This window comes from Carassius gibelio, chromosome A22 (assembly GCF_023724105.1).
Source record: "Carassius gibelio isolate Cgi1373 ecotype wild population from Czech Republic chromosome A22, carGib1.2-hapl.c, whole genome shotgun sequence".
NCBI classification, from domain to species: Eukaryota; Metazoa; Chordata; class Actinopteri; order Cypriniformes; family Cyprinidae; genus Carassius; species Carassius gibelio.
The window spans coordinates 13,133,965-13,161,912 of NC_068392.1; the positions used below are offsets into that span (position 1 = coordinate 13,133,965).

The window sequence follows — 27,948 nt, forward strand, 5'->3', positions numbered from 1 at the left end:
GTGGGATAAAAACCTTCTAGAACACCCTTTAAAACCACGCCAACCAAGCGTAATGGACAGTAATGGATTGGTTTGCACGACCAAGCGCCACTCACATTTTTCTTCAAAGTAGTTTTAGTTATCATATATATATATATATATATATATATATATATATATATATATATATATATATATATATATATATATTAATAATATATAAATTTTTTAATCCTAAAAAAACATTTTCAAATGTGTAAAACTTTATGCACACCAGAGCGTGAGCATAAATTACTGATCAGCAAAAAATGGTACATGATTCCACACCCCGTCTCCTCACCAAAATAACCTCATACGAAGAAGTGGCTAATTTTATTATGCATAACCTCATCTGCATATACTTTCCATATGCATATTCCTATCCATGTGTTTATCAATATGTGTGTATACAAAATGTCAATGCCCATTCTGTGCAATTTTGCACAGGCTACATTGCATTGTAACCTATAAATCACATGGTTGGGAAAATCCATATAGAATTGATATGCAGATGAGGTTATGCATATTAAAACTATTCATTTTAAGCTCCATATATGATTATTTTGGGGGGCAGAGATTATTTTGAGGGGGCAGAGATTATACATCAGGCTAATCTATGAAAAGTTTTACAGATAAAGCTGAAGCACATGGAAATAGATAAGTACTTTCCTGTTTTCCATTTTGATTCCTTATCTCCTGTGCTTTTCTTCTTCTTATATGCTAAAACAAAGGCTCTTTCCTTCATTGCTTCCTGCTGCTCTCTGTCTGCCAGTGTATTTTTTCTCATGTCCTTGATCTTGTGTGTAAGATTAGTGGTCATCGTGGTATTGTTCTGTTTATCATTGAGCAGATGTGCCAAGCACTGCTGAGTGGCCCACATCTTCCTCTCTCCTTCCTCTTCCCTCTTCCTCTGAGTGACAGTGATGAAGGTATATGGGTAAACAGGCCTCTGTGTTGATGGATGGGTCAGTGAGCAGCTGGTGCATGAGATCAGCGGCAGCTGTATGACAAGCACCTGCGTTAGACTCAGAGGAAGCAAACAACAAACACTTGTTCATTCTTCTAATCTATATTTAGAGGTTTGTTTTAAGAGTTCACCCAAAAATGGAGTTTCTGTCAACATTGACTCATTGTAAAGAGATATTTTGAAGAATGTCCACACTGCTCTTTCTCATATAATAAATACACACATATATAGTTTGATGTGATAGGATTTTTGAATGTTTCAAAAAAAATAAAAAAGTCTCACCTTTTCACGAATTCTGTTTATTTGATCAAAAAAGCAACTTTTTTTATTAAATATATATTTAAAATTTTATTTATGCAAAGATTACTCCAGTCTTCAGTGTCACATGATCCTTCAGAAATCATTTTAATATGCTGATTTGCTGATTTAAAATTATATTATTATGATCAGTGTTGAAAACTTCATATTTTTGTGGAAACCTACAATTTGTATTTTTTTTTCTAAATAGAAAATAATAATAAAAAAACAATATATTTAAAATAAAAAGTTTTTTTTTGTAATATCATTGTCCGAAATCTATAGTACAAAAATAAAAACACATTTTATTAACAGATGACTAAACAATATATATATATATATATATATATATATATATATATATATATATATATATATATATAATCATAATTTAAATAATATAACCTAATTTTATTCGTATTCGCTTATACCTAACATCTCCTTTTGTGTTATACACAAAAAAAAACTAAAAAAATAACGAAATAATGGCAAAATAATTTTGGATGGACTATAATACTCCTCAGTGTTACATAAATAATTTCCTCCATTTATTGAAAAAAAAAAAATATTCACAATCCCTCGCATCTGCTTTGAAGCCAAACCTGTTTTCTGCTCTTATTAAGATGAAAGACATTGTTCTCAGAAAACAAACTCCATGCACCAGTGCAATGCATTATGCCAATGAAAGATGTTTTAAGCCCACGTGACACAATTCATGATTTGGACTTTTTTTTTTTAATTTTTTTAAGATCAGTGCAATTAGCACCGCGGTCACGAGCGCAGGGGCATTAGTTTTGTCTGAGTTGTATCGCTCATCTGCGGTGTCTTACAGAGAGAAAGAGAAAGGCGTGAAAGCGCAGTGTTACTCACTGGAATAATGAGGTCATTTCTGTCTGATCACACAATGCTTCCAGTCTTCCCCCGACGTTAAGATGAAACTCTATTGGTGGGAAGCGACAGTATTGTTCTCACTTTAGTTAATGTGTGTGTGGTGGGGGTGGGAATAACTATAGCTAGGTGACATCATCAGCGCAGAGAAAACCCCTCATTAGGGAGTGATTCATCTTATTAGTAGCATTTCAAAACTGCAGCACGTGGGGCCCAGAGAAAGGGTACTCGCGGTCAGCTGATGACGATGAGCTTAAATACACAGACGAACACACGCACACGGCCACACACCTGTACAGGTGGGCTTTTCGAGCTGCTTTATTTGAAGTCTGGTCAGATCTCACCACAATAAAAGATCAAAAAGATCTCGCTGCCTTACCCAAGCTTTTATGAGAGCGTATAAAAATAAAGTGCGTTGTGACGGAGGTGTAAACATTGCACTGATGAGCATATATATCAAAATGATCTTCCTCACAGTATGTGTGGGCGGTATATTCGTCATTTATGAAAAAATCTATATTTTTATAATGATATTGTAATAGATCTTTTTTTTTTCCATTAATACAGTTTTTCGTTCTGTTAATCCAGTTCAATGAATCTGTTCAAAACTTTACTTGCAGCATCATCTTTAAAAATGTTCATGGAAGTCCCTTGGTGCTTTAAAATCATCGTAGAAAAAATATATTTAATAACTGATTATTGTTCTTGTTGTTGTTATTACTGTTTTGTTATATTGGAGCATAAAAATCTTATTTTGTGTATTTTACATCTTGCTTTAAACATTTTGCATACATCACAAAAATTTATGTTTTTTTATGCAATTTTGATTACATTTTGTGTATAAAAGTACAACATTACACACACACAAAAAAACAAACAATAAATAAATTAAATAAATCTAAACTTTGTCATTTTCTTGAAATACTGAGATGTAGGCCTACACAAATATCATAAAATTAACTATTATTTTAGAATATATGAAGCTTAAAATATACAAAATATGCAGTCAAATATAAAGAATATATATATATATATATATATATATATATATATATATATATATATATATATATATATATATATATAATCTACCCTGTGTCAGTTTGATTAAATACTGAGATTTAGGCCTCAGATAAAAAAAAAATTAAAAAAAATTAAAGAAATTTATAAATATAGTTACTTAATTTTTTTATGACTATAAATAAAATACTAATAAAATACGTAAATTATTGTGAAGAGTAAAAAAATATATAGAAAAACTATAAACAAAATAAATATTATTAAACATAAATATATAAATATTAATATACTGTAAAAGAGATTTTGGTGTATAAGAAGCTGTGGATCATAAGCGTGTAAGAGAATCCACAAAAGCTGAAGAATGTGTGTTTATGTTGAGATTGAGCGCCGCAAGTCTGTGCTTGTGAGATGAAATGACTTTACAGTAACAATACAAAAGTAACAATACAAAAAAATCTCTCTATCACACTGAAGAACAATTAAACTATTCTCGTAGTTTTGGTTGATCATTTTAAGTTCGTATCTGGGTGGAAGACGGTAAATCAGGCTTGATTTTTAATTCCATACAAAAGCCAGTCATACATGTGCTGGGAAACACAGTCTCCTCAACATCATTAATATTTCCAGTCATACGTAACTCTGGTCTGTCTTAGATAAACTGGCTTTGGCTTGACCGCACAGGTTATCTTTGAACTACACACCTGATGGTACTTTAAAGAGCTGGCAGGTGAGTTGAGATGAAGGGGCGCATGAGACGAGGGACGGAGCGAGAGGAGGAAGGAGAAAGTGTGTGTAATGTTGGGAGTAATTGTCTCTTTGGCACCATGCCTGGTTTGTAATGGCACTATAACAGTTCGAGCCAGTGAATGAGGACATACTCTTACTGTAAATGTCATAAAACAAGCAGACGATCCAGACAGGACGCCTCTCTGGCAGTGCCCTTCAGTAGAAGCTGGCCCAGGGCACTGTTTCTTGCTTCCTCTGTGTTGTTATGACTAGACGTTAAACTCTCAGGGTCTTTCACACACTTGTACTGACACAATCCGTTATGGGTTGAGTGCGTGAACATATAAGGAAGCCGTGAGCACTGTTTTGAAAATGCGATTTAAAATGAATTTCACCTTAAACTATTTGTATGATTGTATACATTTGAAACGTGACGTCTGACTCTTTGACCGATATACTGGAAAATAGGATCTCACGGCTTACACTTGTTAAATTGCGCCCTCTGTTGGTTTTTTATTTATTTATTTAATAATTTATTTTCAATTAGTGACACATTGTACGAATTCATTCCCTCATTTTAATATCAAACCATAAATATTGGCCACGTTGTAATAATTGTTTCCTTATGTAGTTATGTTAAATTCTAACCACGTTGTACCACTTTGTTCCCTTGTTTTTAGTTCTTTCAATCATACCCGAATTGTATTAATTATTATTATCATCATAATTTTTAGATTTTGTCCCCTTGTTAAATCGTGCCCAGACTGTACTAACGTTTTCCCTCATTTTAACTTCAGTCAAATGTGGCCAAATTTCTTTTGTCGGTTTTTGTTAAATGTCATGCTGTACTAATTTGTTCCCTCGTTTTACTTTATTAAAATTTTGTTGTTGTTGTTGTGTTAATTCCATTAAATTGTGCCTGTTAATTTAATTGGTTTAGTTGTTGTATTTCCAATAATTCATGATCATGTTGTACCAATTAATTAAAAGAATTCTTAATTCATGGCCATGATAAATATTTTTTTCCATGGCTGGATTTTAAATGACATTTTACTTCACATTATATTAATAAATGAATAATACTTTTTAGCTAATTCAATTAAAAAATATAAAATAATTCATTAAAAAATGTAAAAATATATACAACATAACAGTACGGTTTTGTAACACTTATCTTTCATATACGTACAGTATAACAGGAGCTATTAGTTTGTTTTTACAATCATCCTGTTTCACACGAAGCAGTAAATAACTGGCTGTTAGCATATTTTTTTTAGTTTGTTTTTTAATGCATCGTAAAAAGCTGCAGACTCAGAATCCAGTTTTGCCAACATCTGTCTCAAGTCTGACAGCCGCTTTCTGTCATTGCCTTCTCGAAGCTCTTCAGCGCGCCGCATTTCTCCTCCAGTGTGGATCCAGCCCCGCATTCAGACTCGGACGGCCAGCGCTCGACCCACGTGTCCTTACCCAGCGTATACACATACCTGAGAGAGAAAACACAGCCGAATCATGAAAGACAAACCATAATAGATTCATTTCCAGTGCTAATACGCTACTCACTTTTTGGACGTGCTCCCTGCGTGCCAAACATCAGTGATGGGCCCAATGATCAGATAGTCCTGTCCCTCTCTCAAATCAAGTCCTGTCCTACAGCTCGCATGAGAGAGGAACGTCCTCCTTTCCTGCTCAGTTAGCCCTTCCTCAGTCCCTAAACGAGCACAGATGGAGATACATGAGCCAGACGACTGCTTATGACAGGAAACCAGACTCTAGTAGACGTACCCTCTTTGATGACCTCCACAATCTCCATCTCATACTGGTCGTAGTGACTCTGGCTGACGCTGATCAGTTTGACCTTGTACGCTGAAGAAGAGACACACGTTTACTGAAGAGATCATGACGTGACTGACATGATGGCTTTTTCCTCAAAAAAAACATTCACCGTGATGTAATCCATCGCATACTGCGGCCTTTCGCTGGTCTTTACTAAAAGATGCAGAGTCTTGCTTCAGTACACAGCAGTCACCTGAAGAAAGGTTTATAAAGGTTTTATAACTGGTTATGTTAGACTCTGAAAACACAAAGGCAGTCCTGCTAAACTGACCTTGTGAGCAGCGGCACACACTGTCTTTGCAGATCTGATCAAGCTGCTGTTTGTCTTCGGGAGGAGAGTAGAACCTGCTACAGCGTTTATCTGAAACAACAGAGAGCGCGATTAGCCCTGCAAGCTAACTAACTAGCATTTGACATTGTATATACAACAATGATGACTAGAGTTCATTTTACTAGAACGTAGATTTTCATTATTTCTTATTTTACAATTGGAGTCCCTTGCAAGGAGATAAATTCAATTTAAATGTAAATTAAACGTACGCATTTAGCAGATGCTAAGCAACTTACAGATCATTCAGGCTATCCATTTTTACATATCATGTGTTCCTGGGGAATCGAACCCCCAACCTTGCGCTTGATAACGCAATCTCGCAAAGCTCTACCACTTGAGCTACAGGAACACTAATACTATCATAATATTTATCATATTTAATAATAAAATAATAATATTTAGAGGTACATAGCACAAAAATGTTTGAAAACCCCTGACATAAAGCATGTTTAAAATGTCTTGACCTCACAAAATCACGCAGGTTATGTTAAAAACCGGGTAGGTGATTTGATTCAATGTTTTTGCTAGCAAGGTCGAATCTATCTTTACATCTTGATAACAATCACTGAGTAAAGTGGTCTAAATGTATTTATTTTTATTTGTATCGTCTGTGGATCGCACAGCATAGGAACATAAAATGTTCGTCCAAACATATCACTTGCTCCAAGGGCTATCACATCATCAGAACTTTCCATTACACAGAACAAGAACGGAACGCGTTATTATTGAAATATTATGCACTTTGTACTGTAAAGTTTTCTCACTGGTGAATGAGACGTAAGGTAATCTGACAGCATTGCATTCAACCCTACACGAACGCCGTCTCTCATCTCGTCGCTGGTTAGCCTGTGTTTTGGAGGAGGCGTGGCTTTGGAGAGTAATTTGCAGGGAGGGTGAGATCTTATGCTGTCAAATTTAGCTTGCTTTTGCCACTCCCAAATCACCTAGCCTACCTTTAATATTTACGTTTCGCGCATAAAACGCAGCACTCCAGATTTCAAAAGAGGACATTCAAAAACATTCTTTTTCCCATTCCAGTACCCTGCTTCTTGCATTTTTTTAATTAAAAAAACATGTTCTGAATGAATGGACTTAAGTATTTTAAATTGCATTAATAATTTTTTTATGCTAATGTCGCTGTTCATTTCTATGAAAGTAATTGCATGTCCAGTTGCTCAGAATTTAAGCTATTTATGCCTATAACAGAAACAACATGAGGTGAGATGGATGCCAAAGTATTATGTTTAAGGGTTTAGGTTAGAAGTGCACTTTAGCAAACATAGCTAAGTAAACGTGTGTATGAACCTTTGTTGTAGTACTGGTACACTGTGACAGTAGAAGGCTGAAGGAGTCCCACTTTAAATTTCTGATGCAGTCTGAACGAGATCGTGTCTGTCTGAGTACTGGACACCTGTCCGGGACATTTGGACAAAGACAAACGTTCAATGATACCTTCATTGACATCATGCTACACAAGTGTGAACTATAAGGGTGGTTGTTAGGTTACCTTAAACAGGTGAATTATGAGGGATCCTCTGTCGCTCAGGTTGTCCACCACTTGGAAGTTGTTGATGTAGCGATCCACTGAATTTGTGAGCTAGAAAATCACACTAGACATTATTTCTTCTATAACCTAACAAGTTGCCTTGCTTACTGTCTACATAGGTAGCTGCCTACATAGTTAGCATCCTAACTGTCAAGGTGACAGATTTTAAGTGCTCTTTATAATTAGCAATCTGTGCACCACACAAATAGACCCAGTTAACATTGATTCCAGTAGAGCTTGATGTTAATTTGTTGATAAGCTAAAAGCACAACATTCTTAGCATTAAATACCAAACACACAAAAATGTTAGGTAGAAAAATCTGGTATTAAAATTTGATATTTATTATAATATTTCTAATCAACATTTACTGTGGATCTAGCTAGCCGCAGTGCATTATGGGAATTCTCCATGATAGATGCATGCAGTGCTGCTGAATTTGGCCAAAATTAGACCATTCATGTCTGGAGCACACATGTATGCCTTAAAATGGTGTCAGGTAGGCAACAACACAGTTAGCTTCAGAATTAGCTGCTATTGCTAACGTAATGCTACATTATGTCATGAGTTTGGTCTTACCATCTCTAAATCTGAGTTTTCCGGCTCAAAGCCGGTGGGCAGACCGATGTCCAGAATCACCATCCTTACTTGACGCCCCTCCAGAGCCCTTTGGGAGTGCAAAGCAGTGAATTATGGGTACAGAACTAGTTAATTTAGCTATCTAAAAAAAAGATGTCTATCTGTACGGAAACACTCACCTCACATTGATATTGAGTCTGTATGACTTTTCTACATCCGGTGGGGTTTTTTCTAAAATGGATCGAAGAGTGATCTTTTATTATCAGATGATTTGTTCTTTTTCACTTCTAAGAGCTGTATATTGAACAATTTTAAATGTAAATGTCTCAGCATATCGATTACGGTTCTTTACTGTATTAAGTTAGGGTATAACCAGTCGAGAACGCACCATTAGTCTCAGCGATGGAGACGTCCATCTGAAAGCCATTACACGTGCTGTTCTCATACACATCAGGAAGCTGGTGGTACACCGTCACTACCTGGGATTCATAAAACGCGACAGAGAAAGGTTTGTAACTAAATGACGTCTTGATTTTATATTCTAATTCAATACTTTCTTGTAAATTTGGGAATGTAGCACCTCCAAAACTCCCTTGCCCTTCCCAGAAGCCTCCACTGTGAATTTCTGGTCAAGAGGAACCTGGAAGAGATAACGAAAGTGACTTTCCTCCTTGATTCTTTTATCCTTTCTGTTATCTTGTAGACAAGTCTGTCTGAGTTTGCCGGATCATTGTGTTACCCCTATCGGCCTCGTGCTGAAGAAAATGTCAATTTATGTCTGTACAATAGAGGGCGCAGCTCAAATAAACCTTTCAGCTGTGCTGCCATTCTGGATCGCAGAAAGAAAACACACCTTAGCAATAAATAAAATAAACTGAAATGCTGTGTTTATCTAGAGTCATTTTTGCTTATTAATATGGTTGAATTGGATCATAAAAATCAGCAGTAAAGATACTGGTTACTAAAATGTGATTAAATACGAAAAGGGAATTTGTGTTAACAGTTAATTATTGCACATTCGCTTCATATTCTGAGTTTACATTTCACTGATTTTATTAATTTTGAGAAATTTGCTCAAAATTTTGTTTTTGAGCAGGAGATACGAGTAAATGCATATTGACGCTGAATCTAGAACTACAGTAACACACAACGCCTCGCACTTACTCCTGATTTCTCTCAGCATGAGGACAGGAGAACTGTTGTTCAATAAATGGCAAAACAAAGTAAATGGCGTTACTCAGGCATTTTCTTTTAAATTAAAAATGTATGCATTACTTTACTAATTACTTGAAAAAGTAATCTGATAACGTAATTTGTTATGGGTTTGTTATGGATTGTGTCAGTTATTTGTAATGCGTTACGCCAACTCTGATAATAACTCGTGTCAACAAAAGAGAGTTTGAAAGATGGGAGATCGCACCCGTGAAGATCGGGCCTGATATGCCATTTTTGGATTGAATGTCCAGCGTACGTCACTTCGACCAGGAACACTGAGCTGCACCAACAGATTGAGGTCATCAGGAGGAGGCCTCTTCACCAGATACTCAGACAGGGCCTGGAGCACCACCATAGTGGACTGGTGGGAGAGAAACAGTCATTAATTTACCTTAAATACAGATTATTAGTGAAGACAATTAGTGAAGCTTTTCTTGTGGTTTTTACCTGAGTAGAGCCGTATCCTCCCCCAATGCCACGGTTCTCGTTCAGCCATCGAAAAGGGGTGGCTGCATCTTCCATGTGACCACCTTTGATCAGCGCTAACAATGCGTAACCAGTAGCTTCCAGTTTGAAGAAATTATTACTAGAGTCAGGCCAGTGGGAACGATCTGTTGACAGAAAGTGCAGATTAAAAAGAAAAGACCATACGAAGCGAGATATTTTGTTTGTTTTTAAAGGTTAAGTACCAGGCGAAGCTAATTTTAGTAACATGCTCTTTATGCAGCCGTGGTTGGATACAGCTAAAGCGTAGCATGCTATAGCCGCTGTATATGGCCTCGTCAGTCGGGGGAAATGCTCTCTTAGATACACTGCTGCTTTTCTGGATTTGTCCTGCAACGATCAAATGGAGAAAATAAAATCAGTACCACAATTGAGCTAATTGTCCTAATTTAATTTAATTTAGCTATGTTCTATTTAATTTAGCTTTTACTCAATTTACTTAATTCTAGGGCTGCCCCTTAATAGTCGACTAACCTTTAGTCAATGAAAAGAGGCTTGGTCGACCAAAATTGTATTAGTCCCTTAGTCGCAGGGAAAAAAGTTGTGTTGTCACACAGTCCGTGATGGACAAATCGTTAACAACTAGATTTTGTGGTAATACAGTACATCCAAATGCTTGTCTATCATTAATTGACATAAATGGCTTATCATCTAAAATATGTAAGTAGTAGCAACTTTACATGACCGCTCAATCTAATGTTAACCTAGAAAAATATACGCAATTCAAGTTTCTGTGCGAAGTGTGAAAGCGCCCACTGCAGGACAGATGGAGGCACCAGTGCGGTCACTTGCTCTTAAAAATACTTCATCAATTTAGTCATACAAATAAGAGTAATACATCTTTCATATCTGTAAAGCCTCTATGTTAATATGTGTGAACTCACTATAGCAACAAAACATTGCGCTTTTGTAAAATAATGAAAGTAAACAGGGTATGCTTTCTCTGTGAACTTGAGCGCTAAACTATGTATACTTGCCTTACAGACCTGAAAAATATATCTATAGAGAGTGAAAAATATACTTTCAAAAAAAAAATACAAAAAAAAAAAAAAAAAAAAAAAAATATATATATATATATATATATATATATATATATATATATATATATATATGTACTAATTATTTAATTTATCAGTTGTCCTAATTATTTCATTTAGCTATTGTCCTTATAATCTAGTATAGCTTTATTTTATAGATATTGTAATAATCCTTTGTTTTCTTTTATTGTCCTAATTATTTAATCTAACTATTGTCCTGTACATTTGTTGTGTAATACACATTTTTAGCAGTTTTAAAGACTGAAGTTACCTGTATGTCGAGGTCTGGCTCTTGGCAGGTAACAGCATTTTGTGCCTCTGCCAAAGCAATGAGCACGAATGCGGTCAGGGACACTCTGGATTCAGAGCCCTGCAGGCCTCCCTGTATCACAACACAGCATGCTAGTATTCCCCTTCCACTGTATATTACGAAACTACTCCAGTTAATACAAACATAGCTATGAATCCTCACCGTCATACTGGTGTCGTAGACAGGGTTGTCCTCCCGAAAGGACCCATCAGGATGCTGTTTGTTCTTGAGCAGGTACACCAGAGGGCCACACAGATGCTTCTCATCGACGCTAATAAATGATTTTGCCATGGAGAAAACCTTCACCACATATGCAGTGATCCTGAGATGGACAGAACATAAAGACACATGAACTCTACTGGGAAATGTTAAACGTGAAGCTGTAATAAGTAACGTGCTGGGATTAATACCATGTGCTGGTGCCTTCTTTAGAATAGGGAGGATATGAATCATCCCTTTTCCGGTAATTAAGTTGGTTTTCATACCCTGAGTATGAAAAAAGTTAAAAAATATCATTTATTGTTTCAATATCTAAATGGCGATGTTCATCCCTGTTTAGGTCTCATTGCACCTGTCTGGATGTATTTGATGGCCTCTTCTCTGCGATCTATTCCCACTTCGTCCCAGTTTCCACTGCGGTCCAGGTAATGGGCGGCAATGAGCGGCAGCGTGATTCTGGCCAGGTTCTGCTCCACACACCCGCCGGGCATCCGGATCAGCGCTGCCAGAGAGTCCTCCTTAATAGAGTTATCAATGCTGTCTGCCAGCAAATCACCTGGGGAAATTATATACAAATAAATAAAAAAACCTCCTGAAAAAGCAAAACTGGGAAACACTTGACAGCTGACATCAAATATCCGTAATGCACTTGAGAGTTAATACTCAGTTACTATAATATTATGAATATTGCTTAATAAAATGTCAAACCTCTGACGTTAACAAATGTCTCCGGCAGGGATTTCGGCACAACGGCGTCCAACTGCATCTTCTCCACTTCTATCTGCTGTCTACCAGCTGACATGAAGGAAATTATATATATATATATATATAACTGTTAAAATGTAAAACATGTATAAAGTGTGAAATTACAAAGGCAAGACTTTTTTTATTTGCATATTATTTACAGCCAGCCTTACCGCTGTCTCCTTTCTCAGAGGGGTTCAGCACAAAGCTTCTCACTTTAATCGTCTGGATGCCTTCGACCTAAAACGCAAGATATAACATCATATTCCACACAGTTATTGCACCAACATTTAAAAAAAACACAATCAACAAAATACTATATTTTCATTATTAAGCGTGAGGTCCAAGACAGAGCAGGTTTTAGGAGCTCACTTACTACCACACGCAGATTCTTCCTCACTGCATCCTGTCCCATGAAGGAGGCGGCGACGGCGGTGACCTGCAAGGGGAGCTCTCCTGTTTTAAGAGGGATGACGGTGTATGAAATCAGCTTGGAGGAGCTGGCCGGTACCGAGACCTGCTGTCTGTGCTGTCCGCTAAATGCCACGCTACACATGTCCTCTGTCTTATCCAGGATCACCATGACCTGCGAACAGACACAGTGTTCAGGTCGGGACGCAGATAAACTGAAGAGGGCAAGTGGTTGTTGTTTTGCGGTGGTGTGAAACTGACCTCCAGTTTGGAGCTCCTGTAGTTGTGCACCACAGCTTTGATTTCCACATGTTCATTTCTGGACACTGAGTGAGGCAGCCGCAGGTCTATGAAGAACGGCTTTGACGACCGGACGTTATACGGCTCAGCTACACAGAAACCTGTAAGACGGGAACAAACCAGGAACAATCTCATTCTCAGACAATCATTTTGACAATTGATTTTTTACGTTTTTTTTTTTTTTTAAAGCTATTAAAGTTATTCAGCCAAATGCATATTTTTTTTTCTTTTTCTTGTCAGTTTTGTTTTTTAATATTTTTAAACGCTTTTAACTATTAGTTTAACTATTAAACACTAGTTACTAGTTAACTATTGATTTAAATATTTTAATTCGTATGCAGAAATGCTTGACATGCAGCATTAAAAGCTAAATAATAATTCATCAAATATTTGTCATTCATATTCAGATATATTCAAAATGTTCCATTAAAAGCTAAATACTGATTAATAAAAATATTTGCAATTCATATGCAGATAAACTTGACATGTCGCATTAAAAGCTAAATCATTATTACGAAAACATTCATAAGTCATATGCAGAAATTTGTATTAAAAGCAAATTAATTAATAATAATAAAATGTAACAATAAATACGAAGTAATAAAATTTGTAATTCATATGTTCTTCAAATTGTGTATTAAAATTCATAATTTAATAAACAATATTGTCAAGAAAACAATATTGGCTGTATTCTATTCTAGCTTATAGAACGTGTATAAAAGCAGTTGTGATTTATTGTTTGGCTGCGCTAGAAAAAGAGTGCAGGAATTTTAGAATCTGCTATCTGTGGCTTTGAAGAAGCTCTGCCACACAGACAACCGGACAGAGCTGTTTACCTGTCTGAGGTGAAGCACTGATGGCTAGAAACCCCCACTGAGTGATGCTGTCAGGAAGAACGGTGTTCACTGGAAGTACAGCCAACCTGCAATATACACACGGAAAGACACTTTTATCAACAAACATGATATAAATTAGACGTCTATATGGAGTCAAAGGCCGAACTCCTACCCATTAGACTTGGGAACGCTGGGTAATCTAATGTCAGTCCACAGCCATGACTCAAAGAACTTGCTACGCACGTAAATGTCCTCTAAATCAGCTAAATCGTCTTCCTCAAACTCTTCCACCTGCTCCTCTTCTTCTTCTACGATGTTTTCATCATAACTGTCCTCTCGCGCTTCAAGGATGGGAGAAGATCCCATACGCTTAGGAAGAGCAAGAAGCTTTGGCATGGAATTAACACGAAAATAAACACGCTCCTCTACATATTCAATGTAGGCCATGGTGGGGTGTGCAGGGGTGGTGGTTGGTGGAGGGGTGGTTGTCGGAGGCCTGGTGACAACACCGAGCTCCTCCCCTCTGTACTCCGCGCAACAGCGAAGGAAAGCCAACACGCAGCTCCAGTCCTCGGTGATGTAGAGGGAGCGACGGTAGCAGGAATATGACATGGGGATCTCCCTCATGCCATCCACACAACATCTCTGCAGGAGCTCGTCCGTATATACCTTCTCTGAGAGAAAAGAAAGTGTTTAGGATGACTTAGCACATTAGCTTATATTTAGCTAGCACTTCTGCTAACACTTTCTATATCTCCACTTCTCTAACAAACTAACATACCAAACTTTTCAAGGATTTCTGATCTAATAATGACAGACTCACCCAGTTGCTCTTTGAGCTGCAGTTTGGCAGCAGAACGTCGTCTTCTAGATCTACTGGAGCAATCTATTCCAAACAAACCAACGGAAATACACTCTTGAAATGAATGATTATTTCTCTATTGGCATTGATGGTTTCCATGAAGAACCTTTAACATCCATAGAATCGTTCCATTGCACAAAAGGTTCTTTATAGTTGATAAAGGTTCTTTAGATTTTAAAAGGATCTTCTCAATAAGAAAAAGTGGATCTTTTAGGAATTGGTCTGTTCATTGAAAGGTTCTTTGTGGAACCAAAAATTGTTCTTATATAGCATCACTGTGAAAACCTCTTTTTTGAAACCTTTAAGATTAAATGTTTCCAAACCAATATTTGCATTCATAAACAATTTGACTTCTATTTTGTGTTGTATTTGTGACAAATGTAAGGGGAGTCTTGATTTTGTCCATTGGGAGTCCATTGGATTGATTAAATGACTGCAAGTTTATAGCCTCACATGCAATGGAGAGGATAAACATTTCGTTCCATTAATCATCTAGTTTGAAACCAAGATGGTGAATGGATTGTGGATGCTGAAGGTCAAGTTCATGCTCAAGAGATAAATTGGTAGCACTGTCATCACAATACAATAACCTTAACCAACAATAAATTGTTTTGTTATTTATTGGTAAACTATTGGCTGTATAGCAACTGAAGCCTAAAGTTATATGGCTAACAGTTAACATTAACCAATCTATTTACTAACATCATGTGCAACCTATGCCAGCATACAGCCAAAGAAATGTATTCCTTCTGGATTTTTGATGATATATTTGTATGACCAAAAACTCATGCCATTTGTGTTGCTGCTGTCCTCATTAGCTTTGAAGCCTTTGATTTGTTTTATATAAACTACTTTTCAATAGTTTGGGGTCAGTATGATTTTAGTTGCATTAAATTCATAATCCAATTCATCAAAAGTGACAGTAAAGATGTATATAAGGTTACTAAAGATTTCCACTTCAAATAAACCATACAAAGGAAAATGACTCATGGTTTCCACAAAAATGTTAAGCTGCAGAACTGTTTTTGAGATTACTAATAATAAGAAAATTCTTGAGCAGTCAATCAGCATCTTAGAATGATTTCTGAAGGATCATGTGACACTGAAGACTGGAGTAATGATGCTGAAAATTCAGCTTTGCCATCACTGGAATAAGTTACATTTTAAAATTGCAATACTTTTTCAAAATATTACTGTTTGCTGTATTTTTGTAATACAGTCACAAAAACATTTTAGGAATTATACTGACCCCAAACTTTTGAGCGGTAGTGTAATGTATGTAAGCTTGTTTCTGCCACAGGATAAATAAATAAAAAAATTTAACTGCCATTTTTCTCACATTTCTGAATTAAGAGACACAGCATTGTGATATATAATTGCAGCATTCTGAGAAGAAAAGTCTGAATTGTGAGATATAAACTTAATTGTGAAGTCAGAATTCTGAAGGAATAAAAAAAGAATTGAGAGACAAGCTTCATAGTAATTAAATTTTTTTTTAGAAGAAATATATTAAAAGTTAATTTTGTGTATGTGTGTGAAGACCTTTTTTGTAGTCTGTGTATCCCCCTGTGCTGGAATGAAACATCAGTCCTGCGTCACTGAAAACAGCCATATTATTCTCGCCTCCTCCTGCGGTGCAGCCCATATCACCCTGACTCACCACCTCCCACACCTGAAACAAAGAGACATGAGTATCCACGAGGCTCTGGAGAAGATTCAGGAGTGAAAACTATATCACCACTTACCTTCTTCTGCGTCAGACGGTTTTTACTCAACAGAAAGATGGCATTATCCACAGCAACCAGGCTGACCTTTGCCCCCGGGTCTCCTTTCACTTCAAGTGTAATGCTGCTTCCTGGTGAGTATGAACTGAGTTTTTCTCTCTCCACTGGACCAACACTAAGCTAATACAATCACAAACACAGTAAAATAAAAGTTTGCATACATATGAAAATAGAAATGAATAGAGATGCAAGCAATAGTAATGGTATTAAACTGATTTGGCCTTTTTTGGTGATTTTTGAAAAAGTGGTTTAAATTCCAGAAGCAGAATTACTTACACAATTGAATAACATGTTTCACTGAGGCACATTTATGATATGTTTTGAAATAAATATAATAAATATTTGGATCATAAATCATACATTAATATTACTGCTTCTATGAAATTTTTCTTTTAAATATTTAAATAATTGGATTGTATTTTTATTTATTTAACAATTTATATACATTTCCAATTAGAAATCTGTGGTCACAAGAAGCCTCTTATGCTTACCATTTAATACAATAATATTGAGTCATATCATTACACCTTCAAACAGTTGTTTAGTTTTGTAATACATTTTAAAATATAATTTATTCCTGTGATGGAATGGCTGAATTTTCAGATTTAAAAATTGATAACAGGTGTCCTGCTTGACTTTTTGGGAAACTTTTTTCCGGATTTCTAATAAATAGAAAGTTTGATTTACAGCTTGTTATACGTTTTTTATCAAATTAATGCAACCTTGCTGAATACATTTTTTATTATAATTATTTTAAATCTGAATGGTAATATATTGAAAATATTTAGCAGACGCTTTTATCTGAAGCAACTAACAAATAACAACAATAGAAGCAATCAAATCAACAAAATAGTAACAATATAAGTGACAAGTTTTTTTTATGATAAATAAAAAAAATGCATAATAATTAAAAAGAAAACAAGTAGAGAGAATAGAAATAGAAGAGAGAGTTCTAGAGTTAGAGGGTCAAGTGTAAATGGAAGAGATGTGTCTTTAGCCTTTTCTTGAAGATGGTTAAAGAATTGGCTGGAAGTCCTGCCAATAAAGCATTGCAATAGTCCTGCCTGGACAGAACAAGAGCTTGAACAAGGAGTTGTGAAGCATGTTCCGAAAGAAAGGGAATTCTTCTTAATACTGTAGGCTTATGATGCTTTTGGGAAATGCAGCCCTGGAAGGTGTTATGTTTATGTGCCTAGCTGGATGGATAAATTGTGATCTTATGTTGAGTTGCCTGAAAGTACAAACAGTTCTGTCTTGGCAACATTGAGCTGAAGGTGATGGTTCTTCATCCAGCAAGAAATATCTGTTAGACATGCTCAGATTCAAACAGCTACGTATTGTCGGATCATCAGGATGGTTGAGTTGAGTGTCATCAGCCTAGCAGTGATAAGAAAAGCATTGTTTCTGAATGACAGAATCTAGTGGTGCCATGTAGACAGAGAAAATAAGTGGTCCAAGAACTGAGCCCTGAGGCACCCCGGGAGCTGGATGTTGTGACTTGGACTTGGAGAGTTCACAGAAGGATTGGATGGTAAACCATGTCAAAACCAGCAGACAGATCCAGCAAGTATCTGGAAACCACTCTTGCCAGTCTTAAGGCTTTAGCAACCAAGAGCAGGGCAGTCTTGGTTGAATGTCCTTTTCTGAAGCCACACTGGTTGCTGTCCAGAAGGTTTGTTCTGTGAGAAAGGCTGATACTTGGTTGAATACAACTCTTTCAAGTGTTTTTGCAATGAAAGGAAGAAGGGATACCAGTCTGTAGTTTTCTTAAAGTTCTGGGATAAGAGTAGGTTTCTTAAAGTGCCCCTATTAGTGGTAACAACAGGTTCATATTTTGGTTTTGGGAGTCCCCAACAACAGGTTGACATGCATGAAAGGTCAAAAAACACTTTCATTGTCTTATAATATGCATTTATTTTTACCTTACTTGTGCAACGACTCCCAAACTATTCACTCAATGATTCATTTTTCTAAACCCTTTCTTTGTGTAATGTTAATCGGTGGTGATTGGTCAAATTGGTCTTGTTTTAACTTTATTATCCCTGTAATGCCTGATAAAGCAGTGTTTGTGAGAACAGTACTGTTTTGTGTACAGCATTACCAGGGAAACCACAATATTTACCGCTCAAAAAGCTGCACCTAGTGGCAAAGAATTAATTAAGATTTTCATTCAGATGAACGCAAAAAGACCAACAAGTGAGTGGGCAATATGCTAATGTCTCATGTTGTTTTCAACATGAAACAGCTTGGGATTTCATTTTAAAAACGACTAATTTCAATGATTCAGAGTCTACACTTTCATTTGAAAGACAATAACTTTATAGTGCACTTTCAGATTTAAAACTTGCAGGATGTGAACTAATGAAAGTAGTATTTTTCAGTGTTTGACCCCAAAACGTACCATAAAATGCTAGAATGTGCATCTTTATTATGTTAATAATTGGTCATGGATGTCACACAAACTCACCGAACCTACACACCGGTCCTCCACATCCACAAACACAGAGTCTGCCACCACTTCTGCCTTGTACTGCCATGGCAAAATGTAGTAGGCCACAAAGCGAAATGCAGGTAGCATTTCTGAGGTTACCAGCAGAGGAATGTTTATGACATCCAGGTCTCTGACATTCATCCTAACAGCGTGGATTATGTTTCCCTTATTTAAGACCTACGGGAACCATGATAAGTGTTAGTAATACTGAGATTCCATTAACTGTCTTTCCAAAAATGTCCCCAGTCACAAACTTACGGCATATGTCAGGTGCTCCACAAGTTTTTTTTGTTGTGGTGAGGTAGATTTGATGTGAGCTTGGATGTTGAGTGTGTCACCCACCACCACTCGACTGCCGCCCACTGAGATGTGCAAGTAGTTCCTGAAGTCATTAAAAGAGGCATATGGCTCCAAATGCATCTCTTGAATGGCCTGCTGTTCTGGTTTCAGTGAAGGATCTGCTGTCTCCACCTATACATCAATACATACATTCAGCTGACAGTCATAAACAATGTTGTATTGTTTCTATATGCATTTCTGGGAGGGACTTACTTTAAGTATCTGTGTGCTGAAAATTTCAGGCATGTTGATGGAGACTTTGATGGAGCCGCTGTGTGCGGTGATTGGGCTTTCAAAAAAATTGATTTTAACAGGAATATTACGTGCTGGAGATCCGTCGTGGTCACTCACAGTAACCTAAAAAACAAAACAGCAGGAGCTAATATCAACAATGCAATCATGAAACCGGATTCAATATATAATATAGTCCGATTTCATTATTGCATTGTTGATATATATATATATATAAATGACTTCAATTAATGTCACACAAAACCCTTTTATGGCTTCAAAAGATATCAAATATAGATAAAAATATGGACCTTCAATACATTTTTGTTAAAAGAAATAATTATTAAATAGATAACAAAATACTAGAATAAAAACTAAGAACTAAGAAATTAGAAATGAACTGAAAAATGAGTTAAATTAATAAAGATTTATAAAACTTTAAATGTAATAAAGCTAATTTATAAAATATATATATTTTTATAATTTAAAATATCTAAATAATTAAAAAAATTACTGAAACTTAAACTAAAATATTAATTAAGGCTATTACACTATATGAATGATATTTAAAGAAAAAAAATTTGAGCTTGACAGCCTGTGTTCACCATTCACTTTTATTTTATGGAAAAGAGCAGCTAGGAATTTTTGCTGCATTTCTCCATTCCTGTTTGAAACTATATGAAGGGTTAACTACCTTTTCAAGCAGTAACTGTGGCAACAGAAACTCAAATTACCGTCATGCTTAACGGCAGGCCAGGTTTGAAATACTTTGGTGTGTCCCTGATGGAGAGCACGTAGGGTGACATTACTATTTTAATACCAGATTTCTCTGCTTCCACAAGGTCGCTACCTTGAAGAAGGAGGAGAAGAAGGGAGACAGGTTTTTTTCAAGAACTCACAGTAATAATTCTAAAGAGTTTGGACGGGGTTCCAATGGGTTCCTTTGCAGTTGCCACTGGATCGTGAGTGGTTTTTAATGATATTCCCACCTGAGCTGGTCAAAACTGATGCTTTGACGTACACAGAAGACCTCAGTAGGCTGTTTGTGTCTGGATAGGCTCTCTTTATCTCTTCCATAGTCAAACAAACCTTTCCTCCATTCAGCTGCAAAATAACACATGGAGTAACAAGAGTCTTGTGCTATAAAGCTGATTTAAGGTTCTTAAACTAAAGTTTGTTTTCCTTGTTAAACCACTTACATCATTTAGTTGCTTCATAGATGTGAGTCTCTTCTTTTCACCATCAATTTCAATACCAAACAGCACATATGCAACACCTTTCACTGGTTCACCATAAAGATACCTGGAAGAAAAAACACATATGGCAGCAACCTCAAAATATTTGACAATTTAAATAACACAGGTGTAAGAAGTCAATACACTCACATTCAAATATACAGTAAAAAAAAGTAATATTGCCTAATATTATTACAATTTAAAGTGTAATTTATTCCTGTAAGGTTGAATTTTCAGCATCATTACTCCAGTCTTCAGTGTCACATAATCCTTCAGAAATCATTCTGAATATATATATATATATATATATATATATATATATATATATATATATATATATATATATTTATATATATTTATATATATATATATCCATGCAAATTGTAAATGTTACTTAAATGTCCAAATACTTTGAGATCATCAGAGTTTGATTCACACACCTGGCTGTTATTTCTACCTCCAAATTTTCTGCATCTAGTCTGAGGTGGGATGTCTTTGGAGACAAAGTGACATTAAATGCCGGGAGCACTTGGGAGAAAGAAGAAATGCTGTTAACCCACTGACAGAGAAACATCAAGCAGATTCTGAATGTAATATGAAGGGCTTACCATATTTCTTGACTTCAAACTCTCGGCTGAAAATGTTTTCTTTTCCCTGATCAAACTTTGCAACCACTTTCCACTTGCCCTCTCTAGCAAATCAAAAAGATGCTTAGTCAGCAGCCATATATCTAAAGTATACAGTAAATCAGTATACATTTTTGTCAGTTCATTATTATTAAGCTGGCTTGAGAAAGCCAACCTACTGAAATGCTATTTAAGATTCTTCTTCAGAAACAAAATTTGGACTGTATCTCCTCGCAGAGTTTCCAAGCTACAACCAACCAATTTGGGACAGACCTTCAAACTGCTCTGATTCGGGTTGCTGTATCTTTTTTAACTGATCCTACAAATGGTTTTCATTAAACAGACTATCAAAAAGGGTGTCAAAACTTTTGTACAATTAGACTTAGAATGTTTAAGCTGTCTGTTACTAATAAAGTTTAATGAATATCATAGAAAACATATCATAATCATCTCATAAAAAAAGATTAGCAATGTGCTAATCATGCCAACAACATGCAAATAAAATACTAATCATGTTACAAACATACTGACAACATGCTGGTGTTGTGGAGTAAAGGCGTTGCACAATGTATTTTTTATATATATGCATGATCACGTTTAATTGCTGTGTTTTTCTTTGGAGTGAATTGTTTTTCTTTCGTGTGGATTTGCTGTGTGGATTTGCTGTGTTTGTATTTGGAAAACAGTTCCCTATAGCCACACCTCTATTCCTGATAGATTAATGAACTAATAAGTGATGGATACTGGGCGGAGCGGGTGATTTGTTCCCTTATAAAAGGACGTAACAGTGACTGACGGGGGGTGGCAGCATTGTGTATTCGTAACTGAAGTCAACACAGTGAGTGAGAAATCACGTTGTGCCTGCATCAGAGGTGAGTGTTTGTGTTTCACTCATGTTGAGACGGCCTATGGCTATGAGAGACTGCAGCACATGGTAGACGAGTGACCACAACGTTGACGATTCACGGAGCACTGTTGGAGTAGCAGCGTGTGAGACGGGCTGAGGGCCGGCTGCGAGGGCTTACCGGGAGTTTTGGGAGACGATAAGAAAACGACGTGGTTCTTCTGCCGTGAACACATTGGACTGGATAGCAGGGTTGCTGTCCAGTCATGCAGTGTAGAGGTGGGCAGATCGATACTTATATCGATAATATCGATACCAACGTTGGTATCGGTATTGATCGATACCAACGGGAAAATATCGATACTTAAGTTTCAGTTTCTCTCGTTTTGCGACCTGGCCGTGTTTGTCAAAATGCTGCTGCTGTCACAGAGCAGAGCAAGCTCTCAAGAGTGCTGCTCGTGCTCGACACTGCTCTCCGCCCCCTCTCCTGTGTTGTACCGTCACGTGACTCACCACTAGCGCTACCACCAGCAGTCAGGCGCGCGCACCGCTCAGCCGCGCATTTCTAACAGCAGTCGGTCAGAGGCAGAGAAAGAGGAGCGTTGTATGGCTGTATTTTCAGGCCGATCTACCCTTTTTGTGTTAGCTGTGAAAGGGATACTAGTTTCTATATTTAAACTTCACCTAGATGTGTACCAGACTTAATTATTTTTATTATTTTTCAATAGCTGATTCTCCAAGAGCAGTGGATATTACAAGGCGCCTATCAGAAATGATTGTGAAGGACCTGCAGCCTCTTTCCATAGTGGAAGATGTCGGCTTCAGGAATTTTGTATAAGGGGAATTTGTTTTATATTGTGAAGTAAAACTTTGTGACTTTAAGAAAAAAATACTGAAAAGAAGTGCACTAAAGAGGAGCAATTTTTTTTTTATTAACATGCTACTTGAAAAGAGAATTTGTTTTTACATTTTTTATATTTGTGAAGTAATCATTTTGTAACTTTGTTTATTTAAATAAATCAGAAGTAACCAAAAGTTGTTTCTGAACAAAAGCTTTTGTAGTACTGATTAATAACCCAAAATGCAAATCACAAAAACAAATTAAAAGTCATGAAAATTAATTTAGATTTAGGTTGAAGACACATCCACCTTAATTATTAAAAAGTATCGATATTGGTATCGGTATCGGCGATACTGGCCCTGTATTTACTTGGTATCGGATCGATACCAAATCTAGCGGTATCGCACACCTCTAATGCAGTGAGTACGCTCTGACTTCTACCTTGCGGTGCGCCTATCCAATTTAATTTATTGCCTCATAACGGACGAAAACCATCCTGTTGTGTATAACTGTACCTGAGTGACATCTTGAATCGGCCGATATTGTTAAGGAAGTTTTAGTTGTATTTAATACGTTTTTTTTTAAACTGTTGATGTGAATTGGACATTGTATGCTGGCAGTTTTTTTCCTCTTGTCTTCCAGCATCGGGCTGATACTGATCTCTATGTGTGACTGAGTGTTAACGGACAGCTGCTGTAATACTGAGGTCTAGTAGAGACTGAGTTAAACCCTGCCCTCGAGCTGAAGATCTGGACTTTGGACTTGCTGGTTGTTTGATAAATTTGATGTTTTTCTTGCAACTAATTTTATGGTAATAAATTGTTCTACTGTGCATTTCTGGGTGTTGGTTTCCACTGTTCCCTCCTCCGATAAAGAACCTGTGTTTTAATATTGGGTTCCTGGGGTCTTAGTTTCGACTCTAGGTGGCGTAGTCGGCTACAAAAGTTAAATGTTATAGACCCATTCGGCCGCTGACACTTGTCATGTTAGAAACATGTTAACAACATGCTAAAACATGCTTATCATATTAAAAGACATGTTAGCAACATGCTAATCATGTTAACAACACAGTAATCATCCTAGTGACATGTTAATTAATGTAGAAACATGCTAACAATGCTAACCACATGTAAATCACACTAGAAACATGTTAACAACATGCTAATCATGCTACAAAATACTCTCAACATGTGAATCATTCTAGAAACATGTTAGTACAATGTTAATCATGCTAAAAATATGCCAGTCATGCTAAAAACATTAGCAACTTTGCTATCAACATCTACCTAGTCTATCCATCTAAACTTTTTACTTTTTATCTAAAGTTTTTACTTCAAACTTTCAGGCTAGACTTTCTCAAGCCAACTTCAAAGTTTGTTGCACAAACTTTAATCACTTTTCTGGTTTAATAATATAAAATTTCTGTTCTGTGTGTATACTTGACTATAGAAGAGAGGGGGTAGGTGTTAGAGAGTATCCCGTCGATTGCTTTGGCTCTGGACATACCATATACTGCAATACCGTCTGGATTCTGAAATGTGTACAAACTGTAATGTAAAGCATTGTTCCAGAAAAATTAAGTATTTTCTTGCAAATACAGTGACAGTCACCTGAATCTCCAGAGAAATTGTCCTTTCAGCAGCATGGAATTCAGCATCAGACACAAAAGCTCTGCAACGCACTGAAAAATACAGTGATCAAGAAAAAATGAACAAAATTAATTATAAAAGAGCGATAAGTGTGGCGAGTGCTCAGACTTGTGAAAGCTGACCTGTGTCTCCAGGGTTGTAAACCGGTTTATCAGTCTGAATGAAGATGTATCCAGAGCGAAATGAGACCATTAATACTCTTTCTGCATGATGGTAACCACCAAACTTAGCAACTAGCTTCACATATTTCTTCTTTCCATCTGATTGAAGCAAATTGGGATCGATCTAAATAAGACAACATTTCATTTGTTTATGTTGAGCATGCACCATTTAAACAAATGTAACTCTTTATTCTAAACAGGAACAGGCACATTCATAGATAACCTAACCTCAAAGGTTTTGAGGGCGCTGTAGTTGTTGTCTGAATTGAGGATAACAGAGCCCGTCATTAAGGAAGATTGGGAGGCTGGGTAATCATGGATCGTGATTGAGACCTCTAATGCGTGGGACAGTTTGTGACCTTCCAGAAGGATTCTCTGTTTTGTTCCAGGTCTTATCTTTGCTGGAGCTAAAACAGAAAACCTAAACAAGAACATGCATATTCTATAACACACATTTTCAGTACCCACATTAAAAATAATTTTCAGTTATTCTGTAGCAAAATCAAAAATGTTAAGGTGGTCTAACCTAAAAAAAACAAAAAACAAACAAACAAACAAAAAGTATTCTAGAGTGTCTAGAATTTATGAACTAGAAAAAAAAGCCACTGGGGACCTTAAATTCTTTATTAATAATAATAATAATAATAATAATAATAGAATAAAAAGAGATTTAAATAAATAAAAAACTAAATAAATGAATAAATCAATTTTAAATCTGTGTAACCAACATGTATTGGGTAATTTTGCTGTCACGTGACAAGAGAGCCCCTCATGACTGTGTGTCAAGATGAAAGGCTTGTTCGACTTCATGCAGTTTTGCGCAAACCGATCGTCGGCTGACTTGAAGCAGTGCATGCCGGTTAGAAATTTTGTCCGACTTGATACAGCGCTGACGCCACGTGACTGTGACGTGTGCCGTCAAAGTACCACGAGAGCGATTCGAGAGTAGCCGGAGAACTCAGCCAGCGCAGCTTCTGAAGAGCGGCTGCACAGATTCTGATGACGACACAACTGATCCACGATTGGCTGGATTCACTGATGACACAGATGACGTGCGTTTCAAGTTTATTGCGAGTCGGCTTCAGTTTCAGAAATTCTCATATGGACTTTTAAAACAGTTCAATACGTATTTATGTCGTCTTCATCTTATAAATCATATTTATTAAATATTGTTTTACTGTATTTACTTTATTGTTAATATAAAGTTTGTGTATGTTTATTTTGCATGACTTTCTTTTTTATACAGACCTTTTACAGTATTCAGCAGCATAACCTATTCAAATGAGCATTTTTAAGAACTAAAATGTTAATCTTAAAAGCATACAATCTAATGTGGTCATAAATGTATGCTCCTATACAAATGATACATAATACATTATGTTCCTCCATTTGTTTGGTTTCTTCATATTCTTTAGTTTATTTTGCTGTGTTTATACTTCACCTGCATGTGGTTAGCAAACTGCTAACAACTTGCTGTAACTTCAACTTAACAACATTCAAGACCCTTCCAAAACACCACTTATACACACATTAAACGCGATCAAGTAAGCAATCGCCACGTGATCTGCCATGACTGACGTAATTGCAGCAAACTACGGGAGCCACAACGTGTCCGGCTTCATATCTCCGTTTTCAGCTCCTCCCCACCTGCACGCGGCTACTCTCGCCGATCGGTTGCATCCAGCCGCAGCCGATGTCGAACACACCTTAAGTGTTAAAGGGGTCATATGATGTTGCTAAAAAGAACATTATTTTTGTGTAATCAAGAGGATATTCCAATATTTTTATTATAACTGTTCGTTAAGTTAACACATTTGACTGAAAAGATTTTCCTTTGTTTTCCATGAGCTTGATTTATTAACTTCTGTGTATTAAAAACTTTAGCTTTATTGTATGCTGACTGAAGCCAAATGTGTGGATATCCACGAGGTTTAAACTGACTAAACACTATACAAGATTATTCATCAAAATGTTCCTCCGAAATCACAGATTATGTAATTGTCACACTTTTAGTTGCCATGGAGACTTTGTTTCAGTTTTTTCCTGTCTTCCGTTTTTGTTTTAGTTCCTGTGTACCCTTATTTGGTCATGTTCCTGGTCTCGTTTAACCTAATAAGTTTACCTCGATCACCTGTGTTTAGTTAATTATCCAGATCTGTCTTTTTATTTAAGTCACTCCTTTTCTATATAACTCGTCGTTTGGTCATCGTTATAAGTTTGAAGTCTGTAATTAAACAGCGTTTTGGACTTTCCCTGAAGTTGTACTTTGCCTTGCTTTACAACACAACTTGTGTCAGTAATCGATAAAATTGACTAAAAGGCAAATTTATTTTTTTACACAGGATGAAAGTATCAGCAGCAAGGACTGTGTTTCTATCTGTAGGTTTACGGAAAAAACTGTAGTTAAATTTTTTTGTGGCCTTTCAACATTAACACGTCCAAACAAAAAAATAGCGCTTTGGTCTCGTCCCATTGGAAATTTAAATGGATGCCAATCTGGGGTTAAAAATATTACCAAATTGCACCAAATATAATGCAATCATAATTTCATATTTACAAAATCTTCCGCATCCCCAACAACCCCTCACATCTGTGTGTTAACCGTAAGGGCCTAGGACAGAGGACCGTTGTGTACTTACGTAGGAGACTGGTCGATGACCGGATCACTGTAAACACAGATAACAAACTCAGTTACAGATGAACCCAGCATGAACCACTATTTCCATTAAAAAATTCACAAAATTCTTTTAGAAGCACAAAATACACAACACTATATGTATATATATATTTCTGTGCTAATACACTATTCCCATATCAGTTCCGCAGACTGCCCTCTTGCTGTTCATTTGACCAGATAAACACATTATAAAACAATGTCGAGAATAAAAGTAAACTTTTTATACATTATTAAACAAATTAATAAAATATTAAATGCACCGTATTCGAGAGGAACTCCATTGGCCGTCTGAGATGTGACAGAGCAACGCCGTCCATAACAGCAGTGGAAAGAGCATCGTCCTGCTGGACTGAACTCTCACAGTATGTCAGAGACAACAGCAGGGGAGCTGAAATACCTCAAATATCCCTCCCACTAATCCACCTCCAA

At 36.4% G+C, this 27,948-nt stretch overlaps 1 protein-coding gene across 1 annotated transcript; it reads right to left on the reverse strand.

Annotated features, from left to right (window-relative positions):
* Positions 1–5,070: 5,070 nt before the first annotated feature.
* LOC127943134 (ophiophagus venom factor-like) lies at positions 5,071–27,920 on the reverse strand. Its single transcript, XM_052539328.1, has 41 exons — positions 27,780–27,920; positions 27,482–27,508; positions 25,071–25,263; positions 24,804–24,966; positions 24,643–24,713; positions 24,472–24,563; positions 21,330–21,412; positions 21,162–21,249; positions 20,686–20,788; positions 20,476–20,590; positions 20,221–20,336; positions 19,469–19,612; positions 19,175–19,387; positions 18,893–19,093; positions 16,387–16,545; positions 16,184–16,313; positions 14,603–14,665; positions 13,952–14,453; positions 13,780–13,865; positions 12,905–13,044; positions 12,609–12,818; positions 12,406–12,472; positions 12,197–12,283; positions 11,841–12,044; positions 11,680–11,755; positions 11,432–11,591; positions 11,231–11,341; positions 10,108–10,252; positions 9,866–10,029; positions 9,624–9,779; positions 8,784–8,843; positions 8,592–8,682; positions 8,383–8,434; positions 8,204–8,291; positions 7,588–7,677; positions 7,386–7,491; positions 6,021–6,110; positions 5,859–5,942; positions 5,699–5,779; positions 5,477–5,624; positions 5,071–5,400 (listed from the first exon to the last, which is right to left on the reverse strand). Exons 1-41 carry the CDS (start codon positions 27,854–27,856, stop codon positions 5,256–5,258), a joined length of 5,181 nt encoding a protein of 1,726 aa, XP_052395288.1. The 5' UTR covers positions 27,857–27,920; the 3' UTR covers positions 5,071–5,255.
* Between the last annotated feature and the right edge of the window lie 28 nt (positions 27,921–27,948).